Source organism: Panthera tigris, chromosome C2 (genome assembly GCF_018350195.1).
Source record: "Panthera tigris isolate Pti1 chromosome C2, P.tigris_Pti1_mat1.1, whole genome shotgun sequence".
Lineage (NCBI taxonomy): Eukaryota > Metazoa > Chordata > Mammalia > Carnivora > Felidae > Panthera > Panthera tigris.
In genome coordinates, this window is record NC_056668.1 from 13,237,868 (window position 1) to 13,250,145 (window position 12,278).

A 12,278-nucleotide genomic window follows, 5' to 3' on the forward strand; every position below is an offset into this window, starting at 1 on the left:
ATCTGTTAGGTTTTTCTTGTTTTCAGTACCTTTTTCAGTTTCTCACATTAAATCTGAATCAGATAAATCTGAGCTGTCACAAAAGTGGGTTACCTAGCCTCTTGATTTTCCCAGTGTAAGGAGAAAATTACATGCTCTGATACATACTTAGTGGTGACATTTTATAAATAGATTCCCTACATTGACAAACTCGTTATTTGATCTTTTGGACAGGCCCTTCCAGCACAAGTTCTAAATAAGATTCAATGTATGTATCACCACTCACTTAAAGAAACCTGACTAATCTGTTAAAATTTTTCATACTTTTTTTTAAATAGCTAACATTTGTAGGGTGTTTATTAAGTGACAGACACTAGCACTTAACATGTATTCCCTCTTTAATCCCTATTACTATGTGAGGTTGACATTTTTTCATTTTACAGATGAGTAAACTGAGGTCTAGAGATTGTAAATAGCTTACTCAAGGTCACAAAGCTAGTTAAAAATGGGAAGGGGGCAGGCAGTTTCACCCCAGGACCTGTGATTTTAATCACTGTAAATTGCCAGGTAGCTTTTCTTAGAGTTGTATTTATCAATTTACTAACCTGACCACGGAACATTTTTTAACATATAGGATATTCTGTCAGAACACCAGTAGATGCTTGTGAGATGCAGTGTGAATTTGCTGTCATAGAGAACAGAAATTTGATGACTGTCATTTAGAGTAGGTACTAATTACCACCTGTTACTAGATAAATTTACTCACATAATCACAAATTTCGAAATATCTTTTTCAACAAGATCTTCATCTCGACTCACTGTATGGATGGGAGGGTGGCTAGATATGTGGCTTCATTATTCTTCCTTTGTCTTTAGGTCCCACCACATCAGCCGGGTCCTCCTGTAGTTGGTGCTCTCCAGCCACCCACTTTCACGCCTCCCTTGGGCATTCCTCCTCCGGGTTTTGGTCCTGGTGTTCCTCCTCCACCTCCTCCTCCACCATTTTTGCGCCCAGGATTTAATCCGATGCATCTGCCACCAGGTACCGTGAGTTGTTCAGGAAGACATTCTTTTCAGAGCCCAAGATTAGGTGGCACAACATAAGTTGACATTATTTTTCTTATTGTAGGTTTTCTTCCTCCTGGACCCCCACCTCCTATAACTCCACCAGTATCCATTCCTCCTCCTCACACTCCACCAATAAGCATCCCAAACTGTAAGCATGTTTTTCTTTTGTGTTCACTAGTCCTCTTGGAGTTGGGAGTAGGAGGGGAGAGTGGACCAGTAACAGGGTCTAGAGTGTGGCAAAAGAATGTTGATTGGGGAGATAATTATTCAGCTTCACATGTTGATGTAATTATATTCCTTAGCTACTATCGCTGGTATAAATGAAGACACTACAAAAGACTTATCTATTGGAAATCCCATTCCAACAGTGGTGTCTGGGGCTAGAGGAAACGCCGAGTCTGGTGACAGTGTGAAAATGTATGGCTCTGCTGTGCCACCTGCTGCACCCACGAATCTGCCCACCCCTCCTGTAACGCAGCCTGTTTCACTTCTTGGTAAGTTGATTTTTTTATCATTAGTTTTTTTTTTCCCCCCACCCAAGTTAGGTTTTTTTAAAGAACAATGCTAATTTCTTTGAGGAAGATCTTCCTCTTAAATATGTGCACTTGGTCTTTACCAAGAGTAGCCCCAGAGACAGCCTCAAAGATGAAATCGTGTTCGTCCTGAATAAAAGTGGGGATTTGTACATCTTAATTTGGTATAGGAAAGTGATTAATCTCTGAGAGAAGGAATTGGTGCAAAGTCCATGACTGATACAACCCCAGACATTCAGCTTTATAAAGAGATAGGATTTCTTTGACAACATAGAATTTTTCCCTGTCTGGACCAATTTTTCTAAAACCCTGGGCTGTGGTAGCATTCTCTGTTGGCTAGCAGAGAACTTCTCTTAGGTACATGGAATAAAATGGCTTTATTGTCTGAATGACATTTGTACAGCCTAGGGTAATGCTTTCTCATTGACCCCTCAGTTTTCTCCTGCTAGTTTTATCTGTTGGACTTTTTACCCACAATTTTACTGCCACGATCAAGGGAAGTGTGATTTAGATTATTTACGTCTTTAAGAGGCTTTACCTTTGCTTGAATTATAAATGATTATTTTATATACACTTGTTATATTTTATACACTTGTTATAGTTATTAATCTATTACATTAATAAATTACTGTATTTTGAAGTGGTTTTGCCAAGTATAATTAACACTTGATTCTCCTAATGGGTAGTTAGATTATACTAAGGTATAATCCTTAGTATTATAACATTCTAGTCCTGTGAGCCCATTGTATTTTTCAGAGGTATATGTATATGTACATATGTGCTTTCATAATCTTAGATTTTTTTTTTTAGGAGAGAGCACATAGTTGCCTCTGAGATGTAGGACTATGGGACATTAGGACTATAGGACATTAGTTTGTGATGTAGGACTTCTACTTTTCACTTAAACCTTTCAGTGCTGTTGGAAATTTTTACTTTGTGCATATACTATATTTATAATAAAAATCAATTTGTTTTTAAATGGCATGCTGTCTTCTGCCCTCTCTGAGACTGAGCTTAGTCCGATAATAAACTTGATTTTTATTTCCTTTAGTACGCAGACTGGGTAATGGTGAAAGAGGATTAGGGATTAAAATTTGTCACCAGTAATGTAGCAATAGTTATCATAACGATGGAAAATAGTTTGTTTAATGAGGAAGTTGCTTAAGGGGTCTACACTATAATGAAAATCATGTAGTAGAGGAACATTGTTCTAGGATCCAGGAGACCTTAACGTCTTTGGATATCAGTTTTGTTACGCATTTTGTTCTTTCATATTTGCAGTAAGATGGTTACATAAGAATCACAGAATCTGAGTTGGCTAGACTTTTCTGATCAAACCCTTTTCTCCACGTCACACCAACACCCGTGATTATAAATTCTCTTTGTAGTGAAAATTCCTAGTCTAGCATCCCATGGATATTAGGCCACCTGAGAGTATCTACAAAATGGCATGCATTTGTGCTTTTTTTTTTCTGGTCTTAGTAAACTCACTGAATGAACGATTTCTTCATCCCTAAGAGTTTAATAACCACTACTTTCAAACAAATTTAAAGAATAAGTAGCCTGCTTCTGATTTAACATTTAGGTCTTGACGGCTCTGCCCTTTATTTTACAACCGAAGTGCATAATTTAAACTCTGCATCCAACATGTGAAACAAAATAAAGCACAGATCAAAAGTTGGTGAGCTTGAAAAGCAAACTTAGTAAGCTAAGCACTTAGCATTTATCATTACCTGGCATAACTGTGTGTGTGTGTCTTTCCCTCCTTCCCTCTCTCCCAGATACATACTAGAATGAAAACTCCATGAGAGAGGGACATTTGTTACTTGAATAAGTAGATAGATAGATGGTTTTCAATGCAGGGCTGTTTATACTTCACTTCTTTGTCTATAACTTTCATAACAAAACTTAGAAATTAAAGGCTGTTCCAAATCTGGAAAGACTAAAATGTGACATAACATAAAAGTGAAAACTTTTGTTACAATGAGTACTTTCAAGTAAAATGCAGTTGTTCAGTTCCAGTCAAGAAAGAAAGTCTTTTGTGTCCCTTCCAACTAGAAATCTTGAAAAGAATATCCCGTAGATTTTGACCTTTTAGAGAAAGGAGACCTTAATGCATGGGCAAATAAAGGAGGATTTATCCAAAAGAGTAATCATAGTTGCATCATTTTGATAAAGGAATGCAATAATCACATGCAGTATTGCAGCACAGAAGGATGGCTGATCAGGGTGGGATGTTGTTGCTGTTAACCAGGTTCACAGAATATTAGAACTAAGATGGTTTCAAGTTTCCTCTTGGTGCTCTAATGTTTTCTCTTATGATAATAAAAAGAAATGCTATGCTGTACCAGAAACCTTTAAGCCTAGAAGGGGATATGAAACTCCAGTTTCTTCATCTGTTTAAAAAAAAAAAAAAAAAAAAAAAAAAAAAAGAATAAAAATGACACACCAGGGTGTTGTGGTGATTGACTGGGCCTGTGTATATAAAACAACTGACACACGGAGCCTGCCACAGGGTAGGCTGTTCATGAATGGTGGGTGCTTATTACAGGTAAGGAGTGTTCTAAGTGATACTTAGAATACCTAGAGAAGAATATCTATACTTTGAAATTCTAAAATTATATCACTTTAGCTATGATTCGTTTTAAATTGTTTTGTTTGTTGGCAGAGGAAGCAAGCTTTTTAGGAAAAAATGCATCTTGACATAGTTGCCTTAGATCTTTTCATGGTAGATTAGACCAGGTCAGAAATTCACACATCTTAAAGTTCCAGCAGTTGTACTGAGAAAATATATGCTAGTCATAGTGGTATTTCACTGAACTAGCACAATATGATATCTATATTCTTCTTACTAACAGTATTCAGATAATTTTCTTGTAAGGGGAGGTGAACCTATCCTTGAGACTTAACTGAGTTCTTGGATTTAATTATTGAAACATGGTAATAGTGATACTTTTAAAGTAGCGGGGACCAAACAAATGTTCAACAGATCTCCCAAAACTTAGTAGTAAGGCTGATTATACTGGGAGGAGGCAATGAGTGCTGCAAGGATGCTTTGGCTTAAGGAATTCTCCGAGTGATCAGATGTAAGTGTGGGGTGTTGGTCTGGAAGTGAGGACTACCTGTTTCTGGAGTTGGGCCGAGGTAGCCCATGCTACCGTGTTTGTAGAGAACTAAACCTCCATGTTGTAGGGATTCTGATTATTTTAGTAACTGATAATCTGAACGTAGGAAGTTATATGATGCACGGTAATAATTCATTATCACGTCATTTTAAAGAAATCCATTCTTAGTCCCTCACACACCAAGATAGCTAGTTAGAATAGTGATGGTTTCATAAAAGCTGTCGGTAACTGTCTACAGTGGTTGATCATTTAGGAGAGAAGGAATATTAATGATAATAGCAATTCGGTTTATTCTCTTTACTGTATAAGTGTATGTGTTTACTTTTCAAAAACTTTTGTATAACGTGTATCTCTAATATGTATAGCATTTTTATTAAAAAAAAAAGTGCATTGTAAATGTGAAATTTGGGTTATTACTTTGGTGTTCCAGACAATAAAAAAGAAATACACAAAAAAATGTTTGTTTGTGTTACATATCTCTACTCTGTTACCAGTATATCCAGAATATCTTTTCGAGGAAAAATTATGGTAACTTGGACTCATTCCTTTTGTGGAAAATTAAAGCCTTTTCTCTTGTCAGATATATGTATTCATTAATTATTAATATGCAGATTCTTCCTAATTTTGTCACACTGCTATATTTGATGGTGAAATTTGTAAGAATTGGGTAGTTCTAAGATTGCCTCCTACTTACTGGTATTTTTTGTTGCCAAAGATCTAAAGCAGAAGTCACAAATTGGTGGCCTCCAGGCTGAATTGTTAGACAGTGGTGTGATGCCCTTCAGGCTTGATTCTACACATCCCTGCATGAACTCAGTAGGCATTTGAGTCAGTGTTCCCAAATTTGGACACTTCAAGAAATTATGTGCACAGAATTGGTTTGGAATTATCAAACAGGCATGTTTGCTTTATTGTAATAGTTATGATCCTTACAACTGCCTAGAAGGTGAATAGTTTTACCATCACGTTCTATAATTACTTTAAAATTGATACTTGATTTGTGGTGATTTCACTTAGCTTGGATTTCTCTGCCAGAATTTTGCCTTTTTTTTTTTTTTTATAGTTAGTACTTTTTAACAACATTTAAATTAGAACATTAGAGCACCAATCTAGTGTGAATAACATTCAAAGAAAACCTGAAGAAAATCCTTTGGAAAGTGTTTTTTTAATGATAATACCTAACTTTTAATACAACTGCTACATGTTAGTATTTTTTCTTATTGTGAACTTTGCTATAATGTTTGGTTATTTTAAATTATAGTCTAGAGGGGTCTACTAGGTATTTGTTTTGGTACCCCCCCCAAAATCTGTTGACTTTATTTATCCTATAAGATGTTCTTTCAAAGCTCTAAAATACTCAAATTGGCACTCTAAATATTACACTGGTAATTATTCCACTAGTGTTATATAGTAGAAGTGGTTCCCAAATAGTCATCACAGTACCTTCAATATAGTATATAACATTGTTCAGTGGATACAGTGGGTAATTAATAACTATTAATCCACAACAGATACTTGCCTTGGATTTAAATTTATGGACGAGTACCCTATATTTACTCAGAAGGTGAGGTACTTCAGATGAAACCTACAGGGAAGGTCTTATACAGAAACTTGAAAACTGCTTATCACGTTGTCTCCATGTCCCTCTGTGCTTCCTGGGCTATAGAACTCCAGCCTGGAGTCTCTCTTAAATTTAAATCTCTCCGACATACATCACTTTGGGCCTGAGGAAGGTGGGAGGGGCAGGGACTCTGGGCTCTAGATTGATTTTGGTAGACAAAGATGTGGCTGTGAAGAATTTCAGGTAAGATTTTTTCCAGCTAACATTGAAAGTAACATTCCCTGTCAAAAATCTCATTCAGTGATAGGTTAATTGTTTATTCGAAACTTCTTGACTCAAATAGTGCAACTCTTTTAGAGTTGTTCCATTTTGCCAGTTACGGTAACATAGCAATTGGTATACAAATTCTAAAAAGTCACTACAAATGAACTGTAGGGAAGTTGACCAGACAAAACCTATTGTGCATAATTTTGCAAAAAGCCAAGGAGTCATTTTAAAATAATCTGCCTCTGATTTCTCTTTATCTGAAATTCTGGTTTTCGTGTATTGGATTTCAGCAAAACATAATGTACCCCTCTGCTAAAAATAGATACACCTCTCCCATATATTTGCATTATATATTATTAAAAACTCAAATTTCTGTTAAAGATTTCTCATTAACCTCCTAAGCACCAATTTTTTTGGTGTAATCTTAATATATAATACTATCTAAAATGTGCTTTCTCATTCTTTGAAAACTAGCTCCTTACTCTTGTTCTCTTCAGCTCCCAACATAGTGCCTACTGCAAGAATTGCCTGGGAGCCTTTTCAAAATAGTTATGCTCCAGATGTTAATAAACAATGAAATCTAGGCAAAGGAAATACATGTATGGGTTGCACTGTTACTGCAATTTTCTGAATGTCTCGGATGAAGAAAAGCAATGGTTTTTAAAAATTATATGCATATATATATACATTATATGCATATATATACACACACACATATATATGCATGCTTAGGGATCTTAGGGCATTGGTGGGAGAGATAAGAGTGGTTGATATATTTTTTCCTTGTGTGGGATTTCAGGCTCATGCAAATGCCACAGTGACATTTTATTTGGATCAGATCAAAAAATGTCAAGCTGCCAACTAGAAACAGAAAAGGAGGTAGTTAAAGAAAATTGCAGAATTTCTCAAAATAAATTTCAGATCTTTGTAGGTTAACAATGGAAAGCCACCGCCCTGGGGGAGAGACCTGGACCTTCTAGCCTCTGCTCTTGCAGCCTGAGAGATATTTTCTCCTTGAAGAATTTGGTCATCACTTCTGCCACTGCCATTCATACATTCTACGTGTATTTTATTCAGTAGCCACTGTGTGCCAGGTATCCTTCTGGGTACTAGAGATACCTGAATGAACAAGACAAAGCCTGTCTTCCTAGAGCTTATATTCTAGTAGGGACTTAGATAATAAACTAATAACTTCACATGGAGATAATCCTATGATGAAGAGTAAAGCAGAGAACACTTAGGGAATTGGAGGAGTGTCACATGGGATGTTCTATTTTAAATGGTATATGTATGGCCCAGGAGGGCATCTAAGGAGGTAGTATGGAGAGAAATGATGGGGGAAAGCCATGGAAATACAGAGAAAAGATAGTTGAGGTAGAAGAACAAAAGGAGGCCTGAATTGGGAGTGAACTTGGCTTGTTTGAGGGACCACAGGGTGCCAGTGTGGCTGGAGCAGGATGAACAAAGAAAAGAGTTGCAGGCTATGAGTTTAGAGAAGGTTGGCAAGGGCCAGGTTGAGTGTGCAGTGGGGAATGTTGTAGTTTCAGTCTTATGTATACTTTATAAAGGGTAATGGCTATTACGTAGACACCAGACTCTAGGAGTTGGTTAAGAGTGGAAAGAGGACCTAGTTCGGATGCCGTCGCAGTAGAAGAGGTGCAGGCTAACTGCTTGCATTGGGGTGGCGCAGTGGAGGAAATGAAGTGGTTGGACGTCGAATTTATTTTAAAGATAGGGCCTTCCTAATTGCCTGACTACTTAAGTGTGGGGTATGAGAGAAAGGAGTCAAGATTGAGCTCAGTATTTGATGTGAGCAGTTGATAGGATGTAATCTCCATTTCTGAGATGGGCAAATGTCAAGGAGGACTGGATCTGCAGAGGGGATATCGAGTTAAAAGGTTGGCTATTTTAACTTTGAAATTCAGGTGCAGATGATAAGTAAACAACTTGAATACAGTTGAGATATAATTCCAGATATCCTCCGCAAACGATCAGCAAAGCCACAGGAGCCAGTGATTACTTAAGGGAACGTAAATACAGTGAGCGGGATGAGCCTAGGAAAACTTCAGCAACTTAGCCGTTGAGAATACAATACTGAGAACTAAGACAGACATAGTTCCAGATGCCAGGAACTCTGGCGAAGAGTTTGTATGTGTGAGTCATTTGAGCGTTAACAGCCCTAAGAGGTAAGTACAGTTACCCCCGTTTTCTAGATGGGGAGGCTGAAGCACCAAGCTGAGTAGCCTGCCCAGGTGAACAGCTACAAGTGGTGAAGTCGGAATTTCAGCCAGCATTGCTGCGACACCGGTGGTTTTAACCACTGCTCTGTTCAGCAGAGGATACTGGAAGGCGCAGCGAAAGTAGAGGGGCTTTTCTGGCAGCCAAATAAGAATTCCTAGGAAGGAGGGGGAGCGATCAACCATCAGTCACGTAGGTGGCTTGGGGAGAGCACTGGAACTTGCTGCCTGGGTTTAGCAGAATGAAGCCTCTTGGGTAACCTTAGAAATGTGATTTCCTCAGAATAATGGATCCAAAAGCCCAGTTACACAGGGGCAGGAGAGAATGGAAGGTGAGGAAATGGATACAGTGATTTTGGGCATTTCTTTGAGGAGATTTGTTATATAGAGGAACAGCAAAATGAGGTGAAAGTTGGAAAGAGATGGCAAGGTAAGGGAGTTTTTGTTTTTATTTCTAAAAGATGGGTGAAACTACAGCATCTTTATTACTGGAAAATCAGAGGGGAAATTTTTGCTGCAGGAAAGAAGAGGTGTTGGCTAAGCTGATAACCCTTATGTAGGTAAGAGGGCATCGGTTCAGGGTTTGAATAAAGGACTTAATCCTTGGAGCATAGCTGTTCTCAGACAGAAGGAGTCATATGGATACAGGTACAGGTAAATTGGTAGGTGGGGTGGTGGGTAAGTGAATGAAAAAGTCTTTTTTCCGAAAACCTTTTTTTTTTTTTTCATGGTAAACCGGACAGGATAAATAAAATTGCGGTATATCCCTATGATGGAATAGTACATGGTAATTTAAAAAACGGAAGCACTTGTACACGCTGCAACATGGATGAACCTTGAAAACATACACTAAGTGAAAGAAGCCAGTCACAGAGCATCACATATCGTATGACTCCATCCATATGAAACGTACAGCATAGGCAGATGTAGAGACACAGAAACCAGGGTATGTGGTTGCCTGGAGGGAGGCGTGGGGCGATCACAGGGAAATGGGGGGTGATACAGAACTTGGTTTTTTGAGGTAATGAAAATATCCTAAACATTGTGATGGTTGCCCAACTCTGAAGACACTATAACCCATTGAATTAGGCACTTTATATGGGTGAATTGTAAACTACGTAAATTTTATCTCCCTGGATTTGTTCTAAAACCCCCTAAGGGTAGACAGGATTGAGGAGAAACATGAGCACGTGAAGTAGACGTCTAGGGAAATGAGAATGTGAGCTGCCTAGGAAAATTAGGATCACTAACCAGAATTAAGGAAGCACTTGTGGTTGAGGTTATAAACTCAAAATGAGGCCAGTCGATGTGTTGGGGGTGGGGTGACCCCCAGCCCTGTCTGTGTACAGATTGGGTAGAAGAGTTGCATTCAAAACCATTGAGGTTTTACCAGACAACTGTGGTGAGGGGCAACCGCGGACTCTGAGGCAGGTAAGGAGGAAAGTAAAGACATTGAAGGGTACTGTGGGGGCCTGACTCTCGCGGGATCAAAAATGATTCTAGGAAGGAGGTTGGAGAGTTAGGGTGCTTGCAGTTGAGGACATGTTGGTAATGAAAGGTGCAGGACTTCCTAGAGGCAGCGACTTTGGTAGATTGGAGGACAAGATTGTAGAAGAGGTATTTAGATGTCCCGTCCACCTTTTCTCCTCCTCCTCTCTTCCCTCCCCTTTTCACCTAGCAAGTCCTTGCTCTCCTTAAAAGATTCCACTTTACATCCTCTTTTTTTTTTTTTTTTAAGTTTGTTTATTATTTTGAAAGAAAACATGCAGGAGGGGCAGAGGGAGAGAGAATCCCAAACAGGCTCTGTGCTGCCAACGCAGAGCCCAACATGGGGCTCGAACTCAACCAATCATGAGATCTGAGCTGAAACAAAGAGTTGGGATGCTTAGCCGACTGAGCCACCCAGGTGCCCCTATATCCTCTTGAAGAGCGTCCAACTATGACTGAGGCAGTTGGTCACACCCACAGTATTTAGTTGTAACCTTTGTGTGTCTCCCTGTCCCCACGCACTGTGGTACTTGGCAGAAAGATCCTATTTGCAGCCCTTATTTATGTTCTCCTGAGATTTCAAGGTCCACATTGGACTCCAACCATGATCCCAGTCACCCCCCCGCCCCCTCACTGCCCCTTCAGCCTTTTAACACACTTGTTCTTTATTTCACACAATTCTGAACGTCTTTGCTCTAGATAGCAGTCACCTCCCCTTTAATCTTTTGTTTTTTAATGGTGAAATGACTGGTTTGGGGCTCATCATTGGAATATCCACAGTTAAGTCTTGGTTATTTTGAGTTAAAGTGCAGTGTATTTCTCATTCGTCTTCAAATTTGAATACAGATATTTGCGGCTGTCACCTTTTTCTGCATTAAAATCTTACTGTGTTAGGAATCTCAGAGTCTTTCCCAGGTCTGAGTTCCCTTTTTCCTGCCTGTGCTGTGGGTAACACTGTGACTCTTGTGAACTCTAGGTATACATGCCAGTTTCTTCACATTTCCACCAGATCTAAGCCAGGCCCCTCTAACTTTCAGAAATTTGGTGGGGGTGGGGGGGGCGGGGGGGGGTGGAGGGAATGAAATTTGTCATCTGTCTCCCAAAATAGCTTCTTTTCTTAAATTCCTGCGTTGTATTGATGCTTCCATCCACTTATTCAGAGCAGAGAGCTGTGTACCTCCTCTCTGTCACCTCTGTTTCTGTTCAGTCTCTCATTTCTGTACCCTAGATTCTGAGAGTGAGAGTCAACCTGCTCTCCAGTGTCTTTCCCTTCCTTTCCTGTACACTGCTTGCTAGAAAGGTCTTTCAAAAATGAACACGGGATCATCCCTGCAAAAAATTTCTTGGTAAGTCCCAGGTTTCTTCTTGTGGCATGTAACACTTCTGAATTGCCCTGGCCTGCCTGCTCAGCCTTATGAACCTCTTTTTTTCTTTAATTGATAGTAATTTGTATTTACACAAATTCTTTCCTGCTACTTCAGTAACAAACCTCATCTTCTGTATTTGTTTCTCTCTTGGCAAAAGGCATTCTGTTGCAGTTCTCTTGACCAGTGATGTCTTTCCGCCCTTTATTTCAAGACCCTATTCAAACGCTCTAGGACTTGCACTCAGACTCATGCCCACCAGCTTAATCACTTCCACCTCTGTCACCAATACTAGCTCGTGCCATCTCTTCCAGCAGTTTCTTTCTACTTAGGCTATGTCCTGTTTAAAGGAGAGGGCCTTGTTTTATCTTCAGCACATGAAATGAGTTAATAAAGTTCAGATGTTCAATATGTGTGAATTCTTTTTAACTTGCAACTCTAGAAAACTTGGCAGTGACATTGCACGTCATACTTCCAGATAAAATGAATAATTGCTTTGAATGCCCTTTAGACCTGGGTAACTCACTATACAGTCCATTGAATATGCATAACGTCTGCTTTCCTAATTAAAAATGAAATTCAGCTAGCATGCCTATCTAGGGCTTTATGCCACCTGGTATATTTTTAGTTAAATATAACTTATTAAAGCAATACTT

General features: G+C 39.0%; 1 protein-coding gene across 6 annotated transcripts in view; it reads left to right on the top strand.

Moving 5' to 3' along the window:
• The window catches only part of SCAF4 (SR-related CTD associated factor 4), a 59,940-nt gene that overhangs the window by 43,403 nt on the left and 4,259 nt on the right, over positions 1-12,278 (top strand). For 5 of the 6 annotated variants that reach the window (XM_042957073.1, XM_042957074.1, XM_042957076.1 and 2 more), the window contains exons 17-19: positions 856-1,021; positions 1,109-1,195; positions 1,350-1,541. In XM_042957073.1, coding sequence (XP_042813007.1) covers positions 856-1,021; positions 1,109-1,195; positions 1,350-1,541 — 445 coding nt within the window. The remainder of the gene's footprint in view (positions 1-855; positions 1,022-1,108; positions 1,196-1,349; positions 1,542-12,278) is intronic. The other variant, XM_042957078.1, reaches the window with a different exon arrangement.